Raw genomic sequence first — 26,544 nt, 5'->3', positions numbered from 1 at the left:
GCAGAGAGCCACAGGTGTGCATTATTCCTGTGTTTCTGAAGATCTACAAAAGATAAACTGTAGCAGTTGGGTCCAGGGGGAGGATTACCAGACCTCCCAAAGGTCTGGCATAATTTTCCCTGGACAGACTGGCTGTGAGAAGTAAAAGGGACAATCTGCACCTGAAAGATGATGGGTGGGCCTCCCTCCAGCTGCTACAAATCCTGACTGCCTCAGGCAAGTGGCCTCTTTAGTCAAGACGGCCAGTAGGTAGCGTCCTGATAACTTCCCCAACCCTCTTAGAGTTTACCAGAGTCTCAAGGCTGTCGAAACTCTACACTCGCCTTGGAGGATGCTGCATTCATTTCTCGAAGTTCTCTTTGGGTTAGAGGCTGTTCACTCAAAAATACATCAAGGCCAGGTCTCCTGGGTGGCTCAGTGGGTTAAAGCCTCTGCCTTCAGCTTGGGTCATGATCCCAGGGTCCTGGGATCGAGCCCCGCATCAGGCTCTCTGCTCAGCAGGGAGCCTGCTTCCTCCTCTCTCTCTGCCTGCCTCTCTACTTGTGATCTCTGTCAAATAAATAAATTTAAAAAAAAATAAAATCAAGGCCTTGGGGCCAACATGAAGTCCAAAGTCTCCAAGTCTGCTGCCCTCTCCTGGCCACAGGCTTTCCACCTTCATTCAAAATGCCTTCTCTTTGAAGCTGCTCACCACCCACCTAGACCACCAGTTCTCTGTGCTCACTGTCCCCAGACCTCCAAGCCACCCCACACTATTCGCACCAGACCAAACAGCTGGCTCCATCTTCCTCTCAATGCCAACCACTCTGAAACCAGCAACCTACACAGTAATAGCCTCACCTCACAGTGCCTAAGCCTGAATGGCAGTGCTCTCCCCCCGCCCCCAGGCCACTTTCAGCCTCTGCCATGGTCTCACCCAGGACCCAAGAATCACAAGCACCTCTGAAGAGCTCTGTTGTTCAAACTGAAACCTGATATTCTACTCCAGGCCCTACTATCCTAGTCCTCTGTTCCCTGACCTGTCACTAGAAGCGCTATGCCACCATCCTAACTCTTGGATCCTACCTGGATCCTACCACCCTTAGCCCCTCCTCCAGTAACAGCCATACTGAACTGAACTTGAACTTGGACTTGAGCTCTGTGAGGGCGAATAAATCACTTGTCTCATCGCAGACAAATTACCAGGAAGGAGGATTGTAGGATTTACCAGAAGGGTAATTACAAATAAAATGTCCTGAGAGCGTCTCAAAGATTCTACATGGAGGCTTCTGGTTCTGTTCCTTGAATGCCCCAATGAAGGCCATCGTCAATGACTCAGCCATACCCTCATATGCTTTAACTGCCTGGCAAACTCCCTGCCCAAGTTCTAACCTCTCCACTGAACTAACACCTGCTGTTCCCATTATCCTGGAGAAAGAGGCAAGAGGAGGAAAAAAAAAATAAAACCAAAACATTACCTGAGTGGCTTGGTGGCGTTAATTACAATGGAGTCAACTGTCCAAACTTCTAACTAAACCCTTTCAACCTCTTCACCAAAAATAGGCTCTCCAGGCTCTCATCTTGGCCTTTCTTCTTTCCCTGGTCCACGGAGGATAGGCTTCAGGCTTGTGAAGTCCTGGAGATGGAACATGAAATGTGGTATGTCTGTGCCTCTGGCAGAGAGAATCCATACTACTTTCTTGAAATCTGTGGGGAAGAAAAAAACAAAAATTAAGAACCACTGATCTGACAGACCTGAATTCACAGTCTGGCAATGCTACCGTAGCTGAACTGTAGGTGAGACACTTAACTTCTTAGATGTTCCTCCTCCGTTTGACTGGCATCAAAACTACCTACTCTATAAAACTCCCGTTACTCTACAGTGGCTTCGTGGCTTCGTGAGAGACAATGTTTGCAAAATGCTTCAACGGACATTATAAGCATTCAATTAGATGGGCATCATTTTAACATAATAATGAGCCTAATCCAATAGCGACCTTCTTTTTCCTAGGTGAACTCATACACTCCCATGACCTCATTTACCACCTAAGAATGAAAGACAACCCTCCACCTTACAGCTCACACCTTTCTCTTAAGCTCCCTCCAGACTGTACATATAGCCACTGGGCACTAAACATGAGTATCCCAGTGGCTACTCAAATTCGTTGTGGATTTCTCCTTCTCTGTCACAGATCATACATGCACAGCTCATCAACCAGTTCAGCTAAGCTAGAAATTGTATGTTACCTTGGATTCAACTTTCCCTTACTGTTCAACATAATGAGACCTCAGGACCTGTTGGTTCTACCTGTGAAGTATCTCTACAATCCGTTCCCTATTTATCCCCGTGGTCACTGCCTTAGTCTGGAAACTCAGTCAGCTCTTACCTGGGTTTTTACGACAGCACCGTACCTTAGTCCCAAGGCTCTCACCTGTCCATGCTGTCCTCCGTAGTTACAGGACGGCCCTTCTATGATGGGGATTTTTTAAAAAGGATTAAATTATGTGTCTGAATCTCCCCTTCTTCCGAAAACCTTTTCCTCTGGCTCCATCTCCCTTTCTCCTGAAAGACAGTCTCTGCCAGCGGCAGCTCTGGTCCCCGGGCTTTGGTTGTGGAAAAGGGGGTGAGAAGTGCCAAGAATCGCACAGCCTTACGAGGTGAAAGGTAAGTTTGTTTAACTCTCATCAGCAGCAGGAACAGGAGTTTCTTACCAGACAGAAAAGACCAAAAGAGTAGAAAGTGGGATGAGAAGGGGACAGGGCTGTGGGCCTAATTTAGGGGAGAGCTTTTTGATTAAGCTGGGGAGGGGGAGGACAGAAGAGGGATGAGATGTGAGGCAAAAGACAGAGAAGTATAAGAAAAAGGGAAAGATCTGAATGGCTTTTACTTCTGACACCTGCAGCACCCTGGCACTGGGTCCCGAAAAGCTCTGGGCTGTGACAATCACATTTGGTTAAACTGTACATCCCTGAGGTTGAAGGCCCCATGACACTTCAGGTCCTTGACAATCTGGTGCCGACTTCTGCAACCCTCCAGCCCCTCCTTTCCAGAGGCTTCACCCACAATGGTTCTTGTCCTCACTGCTCCCCACCTGCGCTTGCCCAGACGCCTCTCTCTGCCGACAATGACCTTCCTACCCCTGTCTTCCTGCCAACCCCCCTTCCTGGAATCGGGAGAGTCTCCTGCTGTCCATGGCCAGGTTACCTGCAAGGGAATAAAGCAAAAAGGGTTAAGACATTGAGCAAACCTCTTCCCAGGAAGTTTAAGAAGGACACCTGAGGTGAAAGGAGCTTCTCAGAAAAGATTTTAGGAGTTGGCTGATCTAAGGAGGAGGGAATGGGAAGTCCGTGGCATGGTGGGGGTTGAATCCAGAGTAATAAATGGACATTTTCTCCAACACACAAATCAGATGCTTCCCTTACTATGTTAAGCAACAAGAATACTTTTTAATTTCTTAGAATGATTTGCAAATGGAAAAACTGGCCCAGTTTCTAGAGATCCAAGATGTTGTGCTGAAGACTACCAGCATATACTTGGACTTCCAGGAGGGAAGAGGTACATAAAAGCAAGGAAGGGACCCCACTAGTCACGGAAACAAAACTTACCTCTGGAGAAAAATGAAAACTGAACACACGCCATTGAATTTACACCTAAACAAATCCAGACAGAATGTGTTTCTCAACGTATCAACTTCCCTTGGTTGACAAACCTGCAATAGTGTTCACAGTTTACCCCATTATTAATTTCTCCAAAGCAAAGCTTTGTGCCCAAGAAGGGAAACATCTTAAGCCCTGTACTTAGCTCATACAGAAGGGAAGGAAACCAAAGGTGCTTCACAAGAATGTCTGATTCAAAAATGAAGACAACTCAGACTAGATTGAAAGGGGTTTAGTATCACGAGGCAGAAACATGTAAAATATTTCATGCAGCCAACCTTATTTATTGAGAAGTCCTAATTTTATTGCCCATTTAGTAACATGTTTGTTCCACAAACTAATTTCTCATAAAGCAAAGCACAACCTTTTCTTATAAATAGTATAAATTATTTTATTTACAGAAACTTGTTACAAAACAAATAGACTATATATTTCTTCTCTTTTAAATATCCAAAGTAATTTTCTATCCCTTGACATTTGTTCATGTTCTATACAGCAGCCAACATAAAGTCCAGCTGAGATGCTCTTGATTACGTGTACAAATTATCAAACTATTCACACATTTTAACACAGGAGATTGCTTTTATAACCAAGCTCAAAGAAACAGCAAAATGCTTTTCAAGGCCCTACATTCACACTGACAGTATGTAGTGCTCATTTAAATGATCGCAAAGTGTAGAATGTTTTGCACAAAATGTAAAAATGATTATTTTCTGCTAAACAATGAAACTTTTAACAATCATTTTCCAAAGCCTCCCCCCTCCCCCTGGACAGAGAGATAGTAAGAATTCCTTGGCAACAGAACTCTTGCAGGAAGACAGCTGCCTTTATAAGTTACATTTTTTCAAATTATACATTTTTCAATGCTCTCAGAGGTACTTTGTATTATATTTTTGGAATATAAAATTTTTTAAATATTCTATTTTAAACTCTGTATTTCATGTGAATAACAAAATGGACATATTGTGTAAGTTGCTGGCTGACAAAAAAGATTTGTAACCCTTGGTGCCACCAGGCAATCCATCACCAGTTGAATTACTGTGAACCAAAAGGCCTTAATTTTAAAATACCTTATAAAAATTACCAGCATTGGTGGTTTTCAACTCCTCCCCTAAGATTTCAGAAACAATATTTAGGTGGAAAAGCAAACTCCAAAGTTGAACTGAACATTCAAGTCTTTTTAAAGAATCTGTCGAAGCTTAAAACTAGGTTCAGGCACTTTCAGTTTTTCCCGTTAGTTTTAAACCACATCACACATGAACACACATGTGCTCAGCGTGTGCACACACAAATGCACAGGCACGCACGCGCACTTGCACTCACACATAAAACACAAACAAAAGAAAAGCAGTGTGTCACTTCGTTACGTGTAGTCTATCGGGAAATCAGGCAACTAGAGAAGCAATGCCCACTTGATCGGCACGAATCCGCTCCCGAGACATTAAAAGGGACAAAAAGACTTTCACAGAACAGAGGCATCCCTTAAACTGTAAAGGAGGCAGGTTCTAGAACTATTGGCTTGGCAGTGAACCACTTCAAATTATAAAAAGGTATTTACTTTTATTAATTAATAAATAAATACTAGATGATCTCAATTGTACCAAAACAGGATATCAGAAAAAAAGACCTGTGCAAAAATACATATTTAAATATGTACAATTCATTTTTAACAAAATATGTCTTCTGAAATAGGGATACTTCCATATTTATAATAGAACAAGAAATTCCAAAATAAAGATACAAAAGTAGGTTTTGTAGAATTCTTTGTTCATCAATGCAGCACTTTTTTTCTTTTGTAGGTTAAGAAAACTGCAGGAGTTGTCATGAAATTCTATTGGAAAGAATATAAAAATTATCTTGGTTTTAAATTGATACCAAAGTCTGTCTAGAAACAACCCAACCACTGCAAATTTGGTTTTTGCAAGTTAATTTAATTCAAAAAAATACTTGTACTCCCGTGTTTTAAATGGTCTTAATTGTTCATTATAATAAAAAGTAGTTGTAGGAGAAAATAAAATATTTGAACAGTCTAAAATTTAATAGCACTGTTTAGAATAGGTCTGTTTGTGGCAGGCAGAATCCAAAATGGCTAATTTCCTAATCCCGATGATCTGTGTACTACCGGGAGACATAATGAAATCCAATTAAAACCTCAGTCTAAGAAATCAAATGATCAACACTCTCTTATCTAAATATCTACAGAATTCTGAATCAACTTGCTATCATGGATCCTATTCACATCTTTCGGAACAACATGATCTGTCTATAAATTCCATCGCTAAAAGCAACTTCATTTATAACCATCAAGTCCCCTTGGCTCTGAAAATAATTTTTACCCATATCCCCATTGCACTTGTCACCAAGGAATCAACCAAGTACGTTCTGATTCCCTCTTACCTCCGTTCTCTCCCTCCACTGGGATGGAACAACCAGACTGATTTCTCCTAACTATACCAAACTGGCCCATCCATGCGCTCTCCTTACTAAGCTCTCCTATAGTATCATTTTTTTTAAAAATATTTACTGACTGCATAATAAGTGAACAAGATACTCTTCTCCCCTTCCTTTAAAAAGAATCAATATTTTACATCAATTTATAGCTAAAGTATCTGCATAAAGTTTCTGTTGTCTTACGTAATAATTCTGTAGCAATTCACATTATTAGGCTGGTAACCAAGTATTTATTCATTCATTCTACTTGTTGTTGACTTGAAATTCCCTGAAACTGGTGTTTGTAACCCAAGAATTGTAGGCAAAGAAAGGATGCACTAACTGACTGGCTCTGTCCAGGCCCTGCCCAGAGCAGTGATCAGAGCCCGGGGAAATGTACCCTGTGGTGTTCGGTAACTCTACGTGTTCCTCTAGGGAAAAGTGCCTGGGTTCTTGTTTCAGGAGCTGTGATCATGGAATCAGCAGCTCAAATGCCCCAGCTCATTCCCCCATGCAATGAGACCTTCTCAAGCAGTGACAGTTTTAACACAGGAAGCTCTTTCTTTTGGGATGGGGTACTCCAAAAAAATAAATAAATAAATAACCTCAAGGGACTCCAAACTCTCTCTGGAAGATGGCTGGTAGTAATCACCAGAGAGAAGGGTTTGTCAGGAACGTGTATGCATCCCATCGCCTTGGCCTGGGTTGTGTCCATGCATGCCTGCTCCCCTCCCTGGGTGCCTGCTCCCCACCCAACTGCATCCAGGTGAACCTGCGGAGAGGAAGGGAGTGCAGACATACACAACAGGGGGAGTGCTCAAAGCAGGAATTTACATGGAGTCCCAGGACAGTAGCCACAGAGATTGAGGGTAATGCACACGATGCCCTGGAAACATTTAATATATTAATGACTCAGTGAATAACAGTTTCTGTTGCATCCTAATAATTTCACTTAACAAAGGCAAGTTTTTAAAACCAGGAGACTGGGCAGGGCAACCAACCCAATCTGCCTTTCTGTATAACATGAAAACTTAAAGGATAAAAAATTCCATCTCTTTGGAAATCTTGGAAAAACATTCCCCCCATAGTGATTTTATCTACCCGCCCCATCCCCCAACCAAAATTTGGCTTTCCATTATCAAAACTAATTTGTAATTGCATTTTCTTAAAAAAAAAAAAAAAAAAAGAACAGAAAGAAATTACATAGAATTGCTTTTGTACCATGAAAAGTAAGCCTCTAAAATGTGGTATACTTGCTCTCTGGGCGTCGATGGCTTTAAACCAGTTTGTAAGTTAGAAACCTTTGACAGCTTCTTACTCCAAAATTACTTGCAAAGGCTGGGGGAAATACAGGCTGTTTTGTCATGGTGCCCTGCGCTCATGTCCATATTCCACGCCCGGAACACTGCTATAAAGCCTACCAGCACACCCCTTCTCTGGAGGGTTGCTCAGGGCGTAGCTCTGCTCTCCTCTGGAACGTGTCTCCAGACGGGGCACCTAACTGCTGGAGGGACGTACAGAAGACAGTGTAAAAAAAGAACTGGGACAGGAAGGGGGAAGAAGGGAGAAAAGTCTACAGTAATGCTCTTGCCAAGACATTCTTTCGCTCAACCAATCTTCTCAAAGAGTGGCTCCATGATTTACTGCAAGTTAAAAAACAAAGCAACAGCTTCTCACAGATCGGAAGCAAGCAGTCCAGGCCACTTTAACACTGACAGAAGCAACTCGGTGGCTGAACTTGATCCAGTGTCCTTTGCAAGTACTCACTGCTACAGACAGAGCTTCAGGGGAATCCTTGTTACAACAACAGCCTGGCAGATTCTACCCTCGAGGCCCACAGGAGGTTGGGAAAACAGACTCAAAGGCATCGTGGAGTCCATAGTGCTGAGTGGAGGTGTAACTTGTCGTCAAAAGTGTCCAGATTATTCCTCCCCGCGCTATTTTCAGCTGTCAGGGACGTGCCTTTGGCTTTCAAAAAAGAGGGGGTGGGGAAACAATGAAAAGGTAAGTAAGCAGGTATGCGTGGCCCCCCCTGCCACCCAACAGAGCATCCTCAAGGCCACACACCGCTCAGCTCTCTCTGGTGACTGGGGGACACCGGGAGCGCTCAGCTAAACAGTCTGGCCTTAGCCCCTTGGGCACAATCATTCTAAAAGACTGACTTTTAGAAAACCATCTAGAAGAGAGGCAGGCCAGGTTTCTAGCTTAGAGAAAAGGCTCTCATGTTTGCCTTCTGGTTTTATTTACTGATTTCATTTCCTTGAAGGTCTTCCAGGTTGTCAGCTGAGAAGTGAACAAAGGCCTCCACGCCGGTATAAGAACTCACACCCAAGTGCCCAATGCCTGGGGTGGGGGAAACTCAGGCCCCCAATGACCCACAGTGAGCTACTGAAGGCCTGGGCGGTAGAGGCCGACTGGGGCCTGGCTGGGGGAAGCTGCCAAGCCCCCAGGCTTCCCAGTACGGCCCACCACACCCACTCCCTTGTTTAGGGGTCTTCAACCAGCTCAGCTTTCTCTGTTTTAAAATCACCTCCACAAGGGGCATCCAGGGAGTGCAGCTGGTGAAGCATCTGACTCTTGGTTTTGGCTCGGGTGGTGACCTCATTGTCATGGGACCAAGTCCCGTGTTGGGCTCAACTCTCAGCACGGAGTCTGCTTGAGATTCTGTCTCTCCCTCAGCCCCACCCTTCCCCTAAAATATAAATTAATTAAATCTTAAAATCAGCTCTACAAGATACAGGGAGGTAAGGCCCCTACTCTTCTAAGGGCGCCGTTCTCTACAGCATTTGGGAGTCATGGATACCTTTGAGATTCTGAAGAAAGCTACAGAATCCCTCCTGCAGATAAATGAGCACAGACACTGAAAATATCTAACACTTTTTTGGGGGTTCACTGATCCTCCAATCTCTAGCCATCCCCTGCCCCCAGATTTGTGCAGCACAATAAAAAAGTTTTCTACTGCACAGGGGAAATCTTTCCCAAATACACACTTAAGCTGGAACTAATTTTAAGAACCCAAACTCAGACCGATTGTCCTAGTGGGACAGGGCCCTCCCCAGAAGCGGCAAACGGGCAGCTCATGAGCCATACTCAGCCAGCAGATATGTGGGCTGTATCAGATTTCAAGACAACACACTACATAACTTCTAAACACGGCCAAACTTTCTCGTGCTGAGTCGAGATCCGCAGTTTCTTTGAAGTGGGTGACAAGTTTCTCGGAGCACATGTTTTGTGCACACGGGCTCCCATTCCCTCATTTTCCACAAGCACTGTTCACCTCTGCTGCGCCCGCCAGCCTCCTCCCCTCCTTTCCGTGATTTGTGGGCACCAAGGGCTGGCAGTGCCGTCTATGGGAAGCTAGGCGCAGGCAGTAAAAGAACACATGGGGCATCGCAACACAAGGGAACACCCCTCCCGCAGGTTCAGAGAGGATCAGGAAACTACACGCAGAAGGAAGCTTGTCAAGGACGGCTGGCTGTACCACTTCCGGCAGTATCTGCACCATACTTTTATGCTGATAATCGCTAATGAATAGCTACAAACCAAATGGTAAAAGCCCATTTTCACATGTCCAGGGACCCCTCGCTCAAAGAGCCACGCAACACACAAACAGTCCCTATAGACTCGAGGCGCAAAGAGAAGAATTTAAACAGCTGCTCCTTCGATTCTTGGGTAGTTCTTTGCCCGCACCTTTGGCAGTGGGTTTTCATGCACACAGACAGTGGAGGGAGTGCTACCACTGCAGGAAACGTCCTGGTATGTTCTGCAGAAGTCCCAACCTGCCCACTGAGTGAAGTTCTGCAGAGGAGGAAGACAGCAGGACAGGACAGAAGGACCTTGCACTGTACCCCAGGGCTCCGGGGGCGCTGTGGACAACCCCGTGTGCAGGGAAGGAGAGGAGACACACTGATGAGTGACAGGATGAGAGGTGAATGGACACTTAGAGCAACGGAAGCTAGAGGCGGCGGCTCTAGGAGAAGAGGGTGAAGGGAGGACGGGAACTGGGGGAAGAGTGGGGAGCGAACAGCGCAAGACAGAGTCACGGGTCATGATGAATCTGACCCCCAGCTAGCCACTGCTCTACAAGGGGGCCTGCATTCACACTGCCTTCTCATCTCTTCACTTAAATGAGATTTTAGTCTTCAGCTCTGCCCACACTTACTGCTGCTTCCCTGTCTCCCTGGAAAACCGGGAGAAAAGTTAAGCAGAGAGTTAACTGGAAAATCTCAGGTCCTTTGATAGGAAGATTATTAAAAGGTCTTTCTTTCAAAAATTTAACCCATCCCTTTCTAGATGAGGAGTTTGCGGGCCAGCTTTTTTCAGAGGAGCAAGCGAGAGAACCAGTGTCCAGGAGATCATGGCCTGCGTCCTCCCTGGACGGTGCCCTAGACATGCACTCCCCAGGCCTGTGCCCACGGGCTGTGCTGCGTATGCTGCCGTCACGTCACGCGGGATGGCTTCTGCGGCCCTACCTGCTAAAATAAAATGTGCTTCGTGGTTTCCTTACCCGGGAGCATCTTCCAAGTCTTAGGAAATCCTGGCAGAGAAACTCTGTTTTACCTTCACATGGCCATGAACTCTTCCTTTGAAGAGAGACCATGAAGCTGGACACGTGTTTACAGGCAAACCAACCAACCCTACCACACCGATCTCTGAGCTGGCCAAAGAGCTCGAGGGAGAGGAAATGGGCACCCCCACAGGGCTCACAGTCCATTTCCTACCTGATGAAGGAGGGAACTGTTCGTCAGTCCTTGTGCCCCTGGGCCGGTGCCCGCGTGTTTCATGTGGACGTTGTTCATGGCTGGCAATTTGGCAACCTTTGTGGGTTTGCTGCTACTGTTGTTGACGCTGCTGGAGCCGGCCGAGCACTTTCTTTTCTTTCCGATCAGTCTGTCCAGAGGAGTGTGAGAGTGTGAGTAGCCGCCGTGGGAGTTGACAGGCAGCTCGCTGGACTGGTGAATGAACGGGCCGAGAGAAAGCGTGGAGTCACCGCTGTTCACCATCACACTCATCCTCTTGATGGATTCGGCGGGGCTCCCCCCTGGGGGGCCCCTCCCTGACTGCTCGTGCCGAACGCTCACCGAGTTCGCCTTATTTGCCACACAGTTGAGGCCCACGCCGTGGGCAGATGCCACCGTGGAGGGGTAGGGAGTCCCAGAGTGCGCCACACAGTTTCTCCGAAAAGACTCCATGGAATGAGAAGAAGAGGAGGAGGAGGAAGCATGAACTAACAGTGGGGAACTGGTTTTGCGTTTCTTTCCTGAGCCGCCGCTGGCACCGCTGCCGGCGTTGGGACAGTCAGTGCTGTTACCAGAAGGCTCCTTGGGCCTTAAAGACTTGCTGGATTTCAACTTCTGAGGTCTCCTGGACATAGGGGAGGAGGGCACCGAGGATAGGCTTGAGGGCGTGGAGGGGGACGAGGAGGAAGAGGACACTTGTCTGGGTTGCATACTGCACACGGGATCCATTGCCCCAGAGGCGGCAGGCTGCGCATTTAGTGTGGTGCCGTGAGCTGGTACCGATTTGCTGTTCGGGGAGATGCAGGTGGACGAGAGCAGGACGGGGGAGGCCGACACAGTGGCTGCCGCCAGATAGCTGACCCCACACTGTGACGTCGGCACACAGTTTGTCCGATGAGGAACACGTGTAGAGACGGGGGGTGTGGTGCTGGGCACCGGCGGGATTTTCCTGCGAAGAAGAGAGAGGACAATAAGAATCACCACAGCCATTCACAGAAACTTGGAGATGGACGTGCCCTTTACCTCTGGCACTGAGCAGCACACACCTGTCAGAGGGATCCATCTGAAATGCACAGCCCATCCTTCCTGCCACTTCTCTCCTTCACATTCCTTCATGCCTTCCTCGGGCTCTCAGAATAATGGTCTGTAAAGCACGTGAGCCTCACTTCCTGCAGGTCCCTAGCCTCACACTGCCTCCTCCCATCCACCTCCCTCCACCCCATTCCCAGATTCCACCTACTAACCTTTCTTACGTCTTAGAATAGGCCTGGACATAAGGCACTGTCCATCTCCCACCTACAATGTTCTGACCCCATATTCTGGTCACCCCTCAGTTTCAGACCATTGTCATTTTCTTAGAAAATCTGCCCTGACCATCTTGGCTTGCTTGGTTCTCCACGGAGTCACACTGCCAGTTCCCAGACTTGGGGGCATTCAAGGCAGTTCCCACAAGTGACTGTTGATCATGGGCTAACTTCCCTACAGACAGAACAGTCCACAGCATATTTAGAACTGTACCCCAGTGCCCAGCACGGTGCTATGAACACTGGAGGCACGCAAATGTTGAGGGAATTCATGAGCAAATGAGGAAAAAGGAAGGCCACAGTGATTTAATAGCAACTGCTAAGTCCTTCCTATGGCTCAAATCACATCTCTGGGGGTTCCCAATCACAGTGTTGGAACAAAGTATTCTGTCAATAATGTTTGGGTTAGGTATCTATCAGAAGATGAGAGTGTCATTCAAATGGCAAACCAGGGGCGCCTGGGTGGCTCAGTGGGTTAAAGCCTCTGCCTTCGGCCCAGGTCATGATCCCAGCGTCCTGGGATCGAGCCCCACATTGGGCTCTCTCTGCTCAGCAGGGAGCCTGCTTTCTCCTGTCTCTCTATCTGCCTCTCTGCCTAGTTGTGATCTCTGTCTGTCAAATAAATAAATACAATCTTAAAAAAAAAAAAAGAATTATACAAATGGCAAACCAGGGAGGTCCCTTTTGGTTTTGCTCTGATTTTAAAATATGCCAGCATCAGAATTTCAAAAACCCCTATGGCAGAATTAACACCCAGGTGACAACACAGAAAATGGCCTGAATGAAAAGCAAGTGTTGAGACGGGACTGCTCTTGACTTTATGGGGAAGCTCTAGGGGATCCAGGCCAGCTGGGGTGCCAGCTCCTCATCTTCCAGGTGAGAGGTGTCCTAACTGCTGCCAAAGTGCTTTCCAGATGCTCTGTGAGACCTACAGCTATTAATAAAAACAACTATTGACTGTATATGTACCAGCTGTAACCACCCCATTCAGGAGTGTCGTTCTGGTCCCAGGGACCCCTGCATCCAGACCGACCACACCCAGATCCCCCTGTGGGGCAGGGTCCAGACACGGCAAGTTTCTCAATCTCTGAGGGATTCCAAAATGAAGCACAAACTGAGAAGCTGGGCTCTATTCCCATGCTTCTCACAGAGGGCAAATACAGATGCCGTCTGAAAGGCTTATGAGAAATGAGGAGTCCCTGCACCCCACCCACACCTACTTCATCCGAATCTGCATCTCAACAAGACCCCCAGGCAATCTGAGGGCACTGGCACTTCTGAGAAGCCCTGCTCTGAATGTGTGGGTGCAGCACCGCCCCTGCTCATGGTGTGCAGTGGCTCCTCGCGGCCACCAGGTGGCTTCGGGAGATGAAGCCTGAAGACCAGGCTACTGGAACTAAATCCTGGGAAAAGGCAAGGCTTCCAGACCAGGAGAGATGTGGATCTCTCTGCACAAGATACTGCTTCCTGGTTAAAAAACAACAACAACAAAAAACAAACATACACACACACACACACACACAAACTCTTTTAAGTCATTCATTACCTTTTGTATAAAAACATGACAAAGAGAGATTATGCAGTCGTACAGGCCTATGTCTGTATAAGTGAATTCTGTAAAGATATACAAGCAATTAATAAAAAATGCTCCTGTCTGGGGGGGTGGGTGGGAAATACGAATGTAGGGGTCAGGGGGACTAAAACTCTGAACTGTATACCTCTTTACATTCATTATTCTTTTTTTTTTACCCCAGTGAATTTATTAGCAATCTAGAAAACTAAGTACCACTGTCTCCCACTCTACCCCCCCTCCCCCACCCCACCACCAAAGAAAAAATCCTATCCCTTCCTTAGGATTTAGGATGTGTGGAATAGCGGTCCCCAACCAACAGTGGACAAGCAGCTGAAAGAAGTCACAGGAGCTCAGAACTGGCCTTTGGGGTCATGGCCATGCTCCAGAGGACGTGCTAGCCTAATTTCATCAGGGTTCAGACTCCATACACTGACGATGACTTATTTCACGGCCATACTCAAATCCCATTTTCGCTTATCCCCAAATTAATGGTAACAGGTAACTAAAGGGACTGAGAAGGCTGCCACGGAAAGTAGGGGGTCTCCTGGAAGGGAGGACTTTCGGCTGAGCCACTCTGGGAGTTTCCTTGAGTAAGTCAAAGATGCCACCTGAGGACTGTTCTCGAGCTGAGAAGTGCTGAACTCCTTGCGGCAAGTCTCAGGAGCTGCCTGAGAAGCTCGTCTGCATTGGCCGGCCTTACTGCCTGGCACCTCTCTCCAAGCTCCTGTCTGCCTCAGGCCTGTATGCCATCTCATCACTGAGCAAAACGTCTCAGTTGTACTGGCTTTTCTAAAACCAAAGTTCATGTTTTTTTTTGTTTTGTTTTGTTTTTAAACTCAGGATTTTTTTTTTTTAAGATTTTTATTTATTTATTTGACAGCGAGAGAGAGAGATCACAAGTAGGCAGAGAGAGAGAGAGAGAGAGAGAAGCAGGGTCCCTGTTGAGCAGAGAGCCCAATGCAGGGCTCGATCCCAGGACCCAGAGATCATGACCTGAGCTGAAGGCAGCGGCTTAACCCACTGAGCCACCCAGGCGCCCCAAAGTTCATGTTAACAGAAAGCCATGATGTCCTCCTTGCTGGGGATCAAGTGACTGATAAGGCCGTCAGTCTCTGACAGAAAATTAACAGAGAGACAGTGGAGACAACCTCATGATTCTGCATCTTCAAGAGGTCACGGCACAAAGACAAAAACCTCCCCCCACAAGCCACTATGAGCTGAAACCATACTCACCCCAACTGCTGGCCATAAACCACTTATCAGTCTAATGGAAGTAAGTCATTCTGAGGACCCTTTGAAACTCTTGGGAGTACACTAAACCCATACCTTGGGGAGCTCAATGAGCTCTTCAAGTCCTAACAGGTAGTTTGAAGAAATAAGCAGCTTAGATTTCACCTATTTGGGGGTTTCCTGATGTGGAGAGACCCCCAGAATCCCAACAAACCAGTGCCCTGACTTATTTTTCTAGGCAAGGACAAAGTTCCTTCATAAAGAGGGAAAAGGAGCCTCTTATCTAGTAAAAACCAGGAAGAAATGTGAACTAGAAAAACAGAGCAGCACTGCTCTGGATCTGATTTCTAAGAGAATAAATGCAAGTCCTATTAATGATCATGAAGCTAGTTCAGACTGTGGACTACCTAAGGCCTCTGACCAGCTTCCTCTGACTTTCTGAGGGAACCGAGGCAGCAAGGCAAATGGATGTACTGGCAAAGTCCTCTCAAGAAGGCCCTAGTAGGGGCACCTGGGTGGCTCAGTGGGTTAAAGCCTCTGCCTTCGGCCAAGGTCATGGTCCCAGGGTTCTGGGATCAAGCCCCGCATCCGGCTCTCTGCTCAGCAGGGAGCCTGCTTCCCCTCCTCTCTCTCTCTGGCTGCCTCTCTGCCTACCTGTGATCTCTGTCAAATAAAATCTTAAAAAAAAAAAAAAAAAAAAGAAGGCCCTAGTAAATGATGCTCAAATGAAGATTATGGAATGACATGTGGACAACTGGACAGCTCCCTTCCTTTAGCAAAACTCAAGGTTTCCCAAAGCATAGTCCGCCAAACATTAGTTCCATAAGATTTTCCACCAAGAGGTTCCCAAGTCAAAAGAACTTGGGAGATGTTCTACATTATACATGATATTCCCTGCTGTGAGAGTTACAAAGGCTCTGAGAAGTCCTGCAATAATGAAAACTATTTCACTTCAGAAAAAGCTGAGCCTTTTGGCCATGAAACTCTTCTTCCACTTAATCCCATGTAGGAACACGAGCACACATCATGGCACACGAGATGACCATCTTATCTCATGCTGTAAATCAGAGCACATGTCTCCTCTTCCTGAAACCTTCAGCAGCTCCCTATTGCACTCAGAATCAATTTCAGGGTCATCTGGCCCCTGCCAGCTTCTTGAGTTTCATCTTGTAGCATGCTTGCTTTCTTGCTTTTTCTCAAACAGGCCATGATCTTTTCTGACTCAAGACCTTGACACATATGGTTCTTTCTGCCTATAGGCCACTCTATCCCACCATCCCATGGGCTGCTCTTTCTCATCCATCCATCTCAGTTCAAGGATCGCCTCTTCGGCAAGGCTTTCCCTGACTCCCTCTGGCTTCTTGTTTTCCCATCTCAGTTCCTTGTTAGGAACAAAACTGCCTCTGGATCCAAACCCTGGATGCCCTACTACCAACTCGCTGTGTGACCTTGCTTCTCGGTTTCATTATCTGTAAAAGAGGGATAATCAAGGTGCCCCAAGATGGCATACCGTGAAAATTAAATCTAAGTTGTCTGGCATACAGTAAGCTCTCAGTAAGTGCCAGTGATTTTTGGTGCTTCCAGGATCTCCCTTCTGACAAGCTACAACCTCTACTGATTTTCTGTTTAGTTGTTTTTGTGTTTCCCCCGGCATGTGGGAGTCCCTCTGCCTAGAACCACGGCACCCAGAGCAAGACCCATCTGCTCAAAGAGTAAATGAATGAATGAATGATGAGGGGCCTTCTCAGGGACAGTCAGAGGCCGTGTTTTCATTTTAAATAAGCTTATCTTGTGGTACCCAGGTGGCTCAGTCAGTTAAGTGCCAGACTCTTGATTTCGCCCAGGTCATGGTCTCAGGGTCGTGGGATGGAGACCTGCATCCGGCTCCACGCACAGTGGGGAGTCTGCCTGAGATCCTCTCTCTCTCCCTCGTCCCCTCTGCCCCTCCCTGTTCGCTCACTCTAAAATAAATAAATCTTTAGACAAGCTTATTAAATCATCATCACCATCATCATTATTAAATCAGTCCCATAAGAAATAGAGGATGCAGCACCAGGTAAAGTCGGCCCCTCTCCGCACCCCCAAAGTGGCAGGACAGGCACTCACTTCCACAGCTGCGCATTCAGATGCTTCTCCACCATGAGGTTGAGGGCGCAGCGAAGCCGGTTCCACCTGGAGTCAAACACGTAATAGCCTCTTCCAATCTGCCGGCTCCCGAATGTGCAAAACTGCAAGAGAGAGCACAACCGCGCGTGCTTGCTAACTCCGCCAGCAGCCCAGGAGGTGAGGGCTTTCTCGCCTTCAGGAAAGGAGCTAACCGTGAAAGAGCTTACTCTGAGTACCGTAGGCTGTGAAGCATGAGAGTGAAGATGCCTAGCCCTGAGTTTCATGGAAGAGACAGGGAGAAGCACAAGGTGTCCCAGGAGAGAGTGCATGCCGCCTCTGGGGCGCCCTGTTCTGAGCTGCTCTCACACCTTGACCATGTCTCCCACATGAACGGGCATGCCAAGGCCCCTGGCACGCCCCCCCTGCAGTGCCCTGTCCCTGCTGCGTGGGGAGGGTCAACACGGGGGTGCATGTGGAACTTACAGATGCTGGCTGAGGATGATGACCTGAATAATGACAGTCCAGTTTGTCAACAGACTCTTCTTTGTCATCGCCTTCTCCCTCCTCACTGGATAACCGAGAAGCTGGCTCAGTGGCAGGCAGGGGAGGGTGTGGAGATTCATGGACTGGAGGAGGGTCAATGGGGGCACTCCCACCTTGCTGAGCAGGGCAGCCTGGAGGCCTTGGTGAGTAGAAAGTGCAGCACTGATCAGATCACACATCTGGGAATCAGCCGCCTTAACCCAGATACAACAACGTGTCTGAGACCACCTAGGGAGGCCTGGGGTCCCCCACTAGCACTAGGGCAACAGATGCTGATCAGGTGGCCGGGGAGTGAAGAATCCACTCTCCTGAACCGCACGATGTCACAGGGATTTGTCTGCCAGTTCTACCCAAAGGTAACTTGCAAATGGTTCTCCTTTCTGTAGCCGATCGAGTGGCTCGGGGCCTCTTCCTAGTTTCCCCAAGAAGAGGAAATAGAAGTGGAACTTAAGAGAAGTCTTTCTTTGATTCCTCTTCAAATTTCACCTAGACTTGGGTTACTGAGGCAATAAATGAGATAAATGGCAACGTGCTCTAAGCCTGAGAGGGCCCAGAGGTAATGGAAGGAGGAGGCAGCATGACCACCTGCTATGGACAGTGTACAGCCTACCACTTGGGTGGTACTGTAGGCTTCCTACGTATATGAATGCCTGCTGCTTCTAGAACTAAGTTTACTTTTTTACAGATGGAAAAATTTCAATGAGAAGATGGCCAAAGAAAGGACTTGCCAAGGAACGGACAGCCTGGGCTTGGCCACATTCTGGGGCACCGTCTCCAACGGCTTCCCCGCCATGCTTCTCACAGACCAGAGGGGCCCATGTTGGAGCAGCTCAACTACACACATGGGTCTCCATGGGCAGCCACTTCTACCTGTCACGTGACCATGTTAAGAAACAGGCACATGAGGGGGAAAGGTTGGGCACAGTGACCAGAGGCTGGCACGTCCCTAAGCAGAAGTCCTTGGTGCCCATGACTGGCAAGGAAGGCTCTCATTCTCTGTGCCTTTCTCTTTCCCTTCCCTCTAGAAATTGGGGACAAAGTCCTTTACTTCAACTTGGTTAAATATACAAGCACAAAGACACATATATTCAAGTACACCTTCACTGTCTCAGAGGAATGTGCATTAAGTTCTCATAAAACACTCTGAGATCCATCGCTTACAAAACAGCTCAAATGCCTAGTACGTGGTTAGGCCCAGGTCTCAAATGAATGAATGAAAAAACAGGCTGATAAATGGATGCTGTAAAAACTCAGGCTGAATGCCCATCCCCAGCAAGGACTCCCACTGCTGTGTTTTGCAAGAACTGAGACAAGTGAACGGGAAAACGCTGCCAAAGCCATGTGAGATGTTCCAGGCACTGACCTGCAGTCAGGACCCAAGTCTCAGCCCACTCAGTGGGGTTAAGAGACCCCAGAAGCTGAGCAGGGGTGGAGGAGATCATTCTGGCTTCTTTTCGCTGCTTGCATTTGGCCAAGAGCAGCCCTGGTTGAAACTGACTGATGAACTCAACAATTTTTTTTTCCTTAAATTAAAACCCAATTAGAAAAATCTCTCATCTTCTTAGAAAGTGAGTGTGATGTACACTCCTCAACATCATGACTATACTGGGGTTTTAGAGAGCCTGCAAGTCTGTTCTCTGGAAAAGGGAGAGAACTGGAGAATTTGGCTTACCTTGGAAGACTGGGGGTGTGAGGTTTAGGTTTACTAGCTACGAAAGGCTTTGATTCAGAAGGAATCACTCCGTGAGAGTTTTGGTGTGGCTCCTGGGAAGGTCTGGGAGGGGTGGGCTGCGGGTCCCTGAGAGGCTGCGTTGGTTGCTGAGAGTCCGGATGGCGAATCAATTCCTTTTCCCTGGTTTTGTTTTTGTGCTCGGCTAATAACACATCAAATCGCTTTCTTCTACCCTGGACAGCCCTCCGCTGAGTTAAGGAATGTGTCTATAGACCAAAAAAATACAGAAACTGAGGAATCTCATCAATAATTATTTCTCCGTCATATATCCAAAAACACCATTCCCAATTAAATACCACCAACAACAATCTGGACCATTAGCACAGTTAAAAGCTGCTCACCATTTGATAAGCTAAAAATCATAGGAGTGTGACCTTTTTTCTTTTGCTAGAATAGAAGCACATATCCCAGGCTCCAAATACATGAGAATGTGGTGATGTTGCTTCCACCAGGAGAAAGAAGGAATGTTAGCTGTACCACCTGGTATGTAAGTGAATGGCAAACAGTAGAAACAAACAGGTGTTAGGTACTCATGCTCCGTGCCATTTGTAACAGTTTATTTATCGGGGCTCTTACTAGCTCAAACCGAAAAATCCCTATTTGGGCCATTTAGATTTTAAATACTAAAAGGGAAGAAACACTTATGCCATAAACATGTCCCAGAGGGGTGCCTGGCAGGCTCGGTCAGTAGAGCACATGACTCATGATCTTGGGGTTGTGAGTTCAAGCCCCACATTGGGTGCAAGCTTACTTTAAAACAATGTACCAGAGACTCCTTTTTCAGTAACAGCCAGAGGGTAAAAATTAGACAAGTGTTTCTCTCTTCAAGTGAAAATGCCATGTCAAGAGTGAAAGTGGCTCAAAGCATCCTGGAGGTGGGGACTGCTTTGGAAGAGGAAGCCTGGAGAGAAGCAAAGACCAGAAGGCCGAGAGGAGAAAGCGTGAACTGGAAGAGATGAAGCAGAGTCAGTCCCTACAAACAGACACTCACTACGCAGATCAAGAAAAAGGGACAGACAGCATGTCTGGATCTTAAGACAACATCTATTTCAGAATTAGGAAATGGGCACATTGAGAAAAAGAAGATCAACCCCGGCAGGGTAACTAACAACAACTCGTGCCTGAGGCGTATCTTACAATAAAAAATATCTATGCTCCAGATGCATTTGATAATTCCTGTTTGTTTTTGAAGGCTAACTTGGGGCTAATACTATTCCTAGAAGAAGATAAAGTCTAGTTAACTATTGCCTATTGTGGAGTCCTAGTCTGTAAAAAATGTTTAAGGAGACAGTGGCCACAAATCACGGACTGCAAATATAAGTTAATTCATCTACAGACTTCCTCCATTCTTCCGTGTTACAAAAGTAACACAAAAGTATCTGTGTGTGTTTATGGCCTTACACATTATACAAACGTATTACTGCTCCAGAAGCTTAGAGGTTTGATATAATTTAAGGGCTTGAAGGGGAATTAGGCTTTTACTGTCCTTCTGAACTTCAGTTAACGACCTATCTCCTTAGGGACCTACTGCAAACTGTGCCTGCCCCACACTGAAGCTGGCCTAAATGGGTACACAAGTGGATTTAGCTTCTTTTTCAAGTTTTACTTAATTTCCTTTACTATGTAATATATCCAGAGGAAAGTAACCGAAATGAAGAGAAGGAACTTTGTTATTTTCTAGCTACCTAATACTGCACCTGTCACTCAGGAAATGCTTCAAACAAAGTATGTAAAAATTATGGCCCTCTACTATGTGTTGAATGAATCAATGAATCAATGAATATATATATCTCATCCAGTCTCTTTAGACAGATGTAGAAGCCATTCTTCATCTCTGAATGACCCTGGTGCTTAGCACAGCAAGACCAAGTTAAGTCAAGCTAGGGAAATATTGGTCATCTTATGATCTTATGATCTGTCATCATAAGATGACCGATATTTCCCTAGATTGATTTGAACAATAACCAGGATTTCTATGGAGCTCCCTCCCCATCAGAACCCTTGAGGGCTGCCCAAGAATCACTGGACAAAGACTGGGTATGTAACTAGGTTCCTGCCCCTCCCCCTTTGGTAACCAAGTGCCTCCTCCTGCTCCTGCTCTTCAGCCTCCTGGTGGGCTCAGACCTGACCATGTCTATTCTGCCCCATCATGGAATATTTATACATGCTGCTTCCTTAGCTTCTCCCACCCCTCTGTGCCCAGTTAAATCATGTGGATTTCAGCCCATATTCCTATGGCAAAGGAGGCCTGAGACCTCCCTGGCTCAATCCCATACTGAAGGCTGTCATAAAACATAGGCTTCCTTCCTATTACTCATCAGGGGTAACTTCACACATATATGAATGATTATGAAACTAACCTACCTCTCATTCATAAGACTGTAAGCCCCTCAAGGCTAGGGGCTGTGCCTTGATTCTATTAAAGCCTATATCCACTGAGTCCCAGAATGGGGCCTGTGCTCAGATATATGCAAAAAATCTTCCACAATGACCGAAGGGGCAAGGAAATCAGAGCCAGATTTTATTTGCATGGAAGACAGAGAGGACATGAAACAGGATATCAGACAGACAAGGAAGTGAGGAGGGGACTGAGAGTGTGGCAGGCAGACAGAGTGGATGAGCGACAGAGTGGGCAGTAGCAGGTCCCCAGACACCGAAGAGGAAGGACTACGTTCTCGGTCTGAGGCAGGACAGACCCAGGCAGCACATGGAAGACATTCAGCAGGGAGGCCCTTAAGTGTGGGGAGGCCCTTAGGCACAGGCAGCCCTCCACAGCTTAAGAGATGCAGGCCAAAATGGTTACAGGAAGAGGGAGAAGCAGTGGCAAACAGACACAGGAGGAGAGTAAGGGCCACATGTGAAAGGGCAGACCTGTCACTTCTCTGATGAACTCAGACATGCCAGGGCTGCAGATGCATACTAACATGAAGGCAGGCCCCGCACCGGGCTCTGCGGATACCACCCTTCATAGAACACGTGAAAAGCACACATGACTTAAAAAGGAAGATGGGACGACAATGAAGAACCCGTATGAAGTCTGTTCACCGTCAATAAAGACTCAGGGAGAAGGCTAGTCAATCCTGCACAGTATAAACTGATAAAGCTTTTGTCCACTGGCATGCCCAGAGATGATTAAAGGCCAAGCCTCTGGGATAAGGTAAGCATTCTTCATCGGCCACGGGCACCCTAATACTGAAAGATCCGGGGTCTCGAGAGCTAGGGAGGTGGAAAGAGAGCTGAGAGCAGTCAGCCAGTTGGGACCAGGTCGGGGGACTGGGCCGAGGTTTGCGCTTGCAAACTCCTCTGTGGCTGCTGCAGCAGGCCACAGCTTTTCAAAGCTAGAGGGGCTAACTTCCACCAACACACTGTGCTCTGTGTTCAACTAATGTTACATAAAATAAAAGCAGTCTGTCCTGAGAAAGGAGTTTTTTAGCCTAGAGATTTAAGGGTTGGGGCTTGGGGTGAAGATATGTGTGAACCCTGAGACAGAATGCAAAATTCAGAATATATATGTGTATATAGATATTTTTCCTCAGGGAAAATGATCTGTGATTTTTTTTTTAAGTTAGATATTTAAAGGGGCTCTGGCCAACGCCTTTCCGTAAAAGCTTCAGAACCACTGTTGTAAAATAAAATCTACATGCTAAAATTAAATTAGAAATTTAAACTAAATAAGAACCACTTAGAAACAACATTTACACTTTCTGAAGATTTTAACATTCCTCCACTATTAGGGGGTAGCGCAGGGCCTGAAGTCCCTTATTCAAACATAATCTTTGGTAAAATTTAAAATAATACACCAAAAATTTTATTCAATTTTTTAAAAGACAACACTAATTTTCGTAATTCTTACCCCCTTCTCCAAACAAGTGTTTTTAAATTACTTTAAAGCAATGACCTGTGATAGTTTTTGAACCCCTCGGAAGGGTAGGTGGAGACATTCTCCAGAGAAAAGCACACAAGCACATCTGCTCATTTATGCGGGGGTCCCCTGATGCCACTCCACGGCAACTCCAACTATACAGCAAATACACCACCTTCTTATTAGCATATCGGCATTTGAAAGGAAAACTCAGGGCAGAAAGGAGGATCATAACATTTTCTTCGCTTTGTAAGTAAGACTGTATATTATCTAGCACTTTCTCAGAACTGGAAAAATGAGTCTATCTCAAAATCAGATGATTTTCAAGTGGCTCTTTAAAATTTAGGAACCATACATTACACAAGCATTTTAAGAATATTCACATATAGGCAAGGGAAATTCCTGGACCTGTTTTAAGTCCATACAGTTTAAACCACAGTAAAGGGTAGTCTCTCACATTAAATTTCTCTGCAGAAATACTAACAGTCTTTGAAAATAACAGAGTGATTAGGAAAGAACACGATTCCCCTGGATATGACACCAGAAGCTCACTGGGGGCAAAACCCCTCTTTTGACTGCAGCTTATCACAAAAGATGTTGCATTTTCCAAACTGAAGGCCTTCTTCATGGAAACCCAGTTACCCCCTCATTTACAAAATTCAGAACAATCCACAGATCAGCTCCCTTCCGGGTGCAAGAGCTTTGCGGGGCCATGCCATGGACCCCAAATCCTGTGCTTACTGGAGAGTTTCCAGAGCCATCTAGGAGGCCACCTACCTTGCATGTCAAAGACCGGGTGCAGGGCTTCTTGGTGTCGAGGTCGATGACCCCACAGTGGATGTCAGGGTCAAACTCTCTTTCTGTCAAAAGCATATAGACATTACCAAGGGCTCATCAAACATTCCTTCATTTTGAAAACAAAAGGAAAAATCTCGAAACAGACAAATTTTTTAACTTGAATACAATCTATGACATCACCAATACATAAAATCTATAACATGTGAGCCCCACTAAACAGCAGCAGATCCCACAGAGGGCGGGGGCCTACCGTCATCACTTGACAGAAAAGACAACGTGCAAATCAGCACTATCGCACCACTCCATTCGCAAAGACACCCCGAAAAAGCCAGTTTTACAGTACCTACAGACACGTGTACTTTTAAAAGCAAGAGTGAAGAGGTCAGATGTCTTACTTAAGGAACTCTCTCCTAAAACTGAAGTTGACCAGCCTTAAAGGGAGGTCTTGTAGACAGCAGCCCATCTGTTCCCTCACAGATGCCCAATTAATAGACACAGAAACACTGAGACAAGAAAATGTGAAGTTACCTGATAATCTCTTATTTAAAAATTTCCTGTTATTGGAATTATCTTCAGACTTCTTTTCCAGAGTGGATGGTGCAGGAAGCCCTTTGCCATTCAGAATCTGTCCAGGTGAAGGCAAGGTTGGCTTTGGTATTGAGGAGCAGTTAAGGCCAGGCTTGACTGAGGAACTCACAGTAGCAGGACAGGTGGGCCCCACCGCAGATTTCAGTAGTGTGCCATCCATCTTCGGATGAATCTTTTCCACTTTGACAGAGGGCGTCATGCTATCAGAGAGGGAAGCGGAGCATCAGCCCGAGGGCCCTTCCGCCCCAAGGAAGTGGGGAGCTGGAAGGCAGAGGGCAGAGTCTCCAACTACCCCCATGCACTACACAGAGCTAGGCCCCCAAAGGAAACTTAGGAAAATGTGTTGGGACTACCCAGAAAATTCAGGAAGATTCATGATGATTCAGTCTCTAAGCCCTCCTGGTGAAGCAAAAAAGTCCAGTGGACCATTGGATTTACCTGGTCTTTCGTCATCCAGGACAATCTGACACACGAGGCTATGGGAGACCTACACCTGACACCCAGCTCAATTCCTCTAAGAAGCAGAATACGAAAAGGTCTAAAAGGACCAAATACCATCTGCAAAACCTTTAGAGGGTATCTTTTGAGAACTATCATTTTTAAGAAAGGAGTCATCAAAATCAAGTAAAGTGAGTAAACAGAGGAAAGAATAATTGGAACTAGAGAATATGTCCAAGAAACGTTTGTGGGGACATACAAGAATTCAAAGGAGCCTAATCACACCTCCGAGAAGAGGCTCTCTGCCCCCGTCAATGAAGGAGACCAAAGTTTAATTAGTTATGTGATGTGTCACTGACGGGATAATTCTCCAGTCTCTGAAAAAAGTTTCTATAATAAGAGCTCAGAAAGTTAAGTGTCTGGCACACAGCTGGTGAGCACCGAGCACCTGGGCCACTAATAAAGAACTGAGTTTTTTGGGAATCTTACGCTATCATTTGGGTGGCAAATGTTAGTACAATGCTAACAGTTGGCCTGGTCCCCCTCTAAAGCCCAGCTCCATCCAAATAAAGAAGACTGGGATTGATGAGGTTTTATAAACTTTGCTCAGTGAAGTCAGTGCTCAAACAGCTGTTAAGCTGGCGACTGACTTACACATAGCACTGGCATTTTCTTTGGCTTTCGGACAGGTCCGGGAACGAAAGCCAAGCCTGCTGTACTTGTACTTCTGACAGATGAGCAGAGGCTGGGGGCTTAGCAACCAGGACAAACAGCACCAAACAGCTGTACCTGGAAGAGGCCGACAGCAGCAGAGACGCTGCAAGAAGCCACGGCGTCTCCCAGCTGGCAAGGTCCTCGAGCAGCAGCAGGTGCTAGATGCTGCCCTCAGATTAGCCAGGTTATCAGACCTGGGGACTGAGATGTGGGTCATACCCTCCAAAAGGGAGGCAGGCCAGGGAAAAGCCACCCACACCAGGGCAGAGGGCTGCCATGACGAGGCAAGACAGGTTTCTATGGAGTGCTTGGGCTGCTCCCTCACATGCCCACAAGGAGCCTGCCAGGCTCCAGACCCACTGTGCAAACATGCCAAAGCCTTGCCTAGAAGTGGGAACTTCTTCCGCTACTGTGATGGGAACCCAAGACTGTGGGGGAGGAAGCGTTGTTTCCCTATTGCTCTGCAGGCTCCAGGAAATCCTGGAACAGCATCTAGGAATCACCTCACCTTTTTATTCCTACTGTTATCAACGGCAGCAGCAGAAGCACCACTGTCCGTTCGTTTACTGTCTCCCGTGGGCCAGACACTATGGCAGGTGCTTGGTGCTACATGTTAATTCTACTGCTCCCAGGAACTCTGCACCAAGGCCTATTCTCATACTGAGAGAGAAACAGTGCCTCGCTCAAAGCCCTGCAGTTAGGGAAGTGACATGAGGGGCGTGTGAACTGGGGGCTGGTCTGACTGGAGTGCTCTTTGGCTACCACTCCTCGACCTTATTATGTTTCCTTCTTCTTATCTGCAAAATGGGGCTACCACTAAGACCTGCTTCATAGCGTTGTTGTGATAATTA

General features: G+C 46.6%; 1 protein-coding gene across 4 annotated transcripts in view; it reads right to left on the bottom strand.

The window, feature by feature from the left end:
- Positions 1 to 3,893: 3,893 nt before the first annotated feature.
- The window catches only part of ATXN7 (ataxin 7), a 138,066-nt gene continuing 115,415 nt past the window's right edge, over positions 3,894 to 26,544 (bottom strand). For all 4 annotated transcript variants that reach the window (XM_045991241.1, XM_045991242.1, XM_045991243.1 and 1 more), the window contains 7 exons: positions 24,482 to 24,741; positions 23,933 to 24,015; positions 19,234 to 19,499; positions 17,502 to 17,700; positions 17,019 to 17,140; positions 10,788 to 11,754; positions 3,894 to 8,034 (listed from right to left, as the gene is read on the bottom strand). In XM_045991241.1, the coding sequence (XP_045847197.1) occupies positions 8,017 to 8,034; positions 10,788 to 11,754; positions 17,019 to 17,140; positions 17,502 to 17,700; positions 19,234 to 19,499; positions 23,933 to 24,015; positions 24,482 to 24,741 (1,915 nt within the window). In that variant the 3' untranslated portion in view covers positions 3,894 to 8,016. The remainder of the gene's footprint in view (positions 8,035 to 10,787; positions 11,755 to 17,018; positions 17,141 to 17,501; positions 17,701 to 19,233; positions 19,500 to 23,932; positions 24,016 to 24,481; positions 24,742 to 26,544) is intronic.

The sequence above is a fragment of the Meles meles genome, chromosome 20 (assembly GCF_922984935.1).
Source record: "Meles meles chromosome 20, mMelMel3.1 paternal haplotype, whole genome shotgun sequence".
Classification (NCBI taxonomy): Eukaryota; Metazoa; Chordata; class Mammalia; order Carnivora; family Mustelidae; genus Meles; species Meles meles.
The sequence above is the reverse complement of the archived record's forward strand: the minus strand, read 5'-3'. Positions and strand labels throughout refer to the sequence as shown.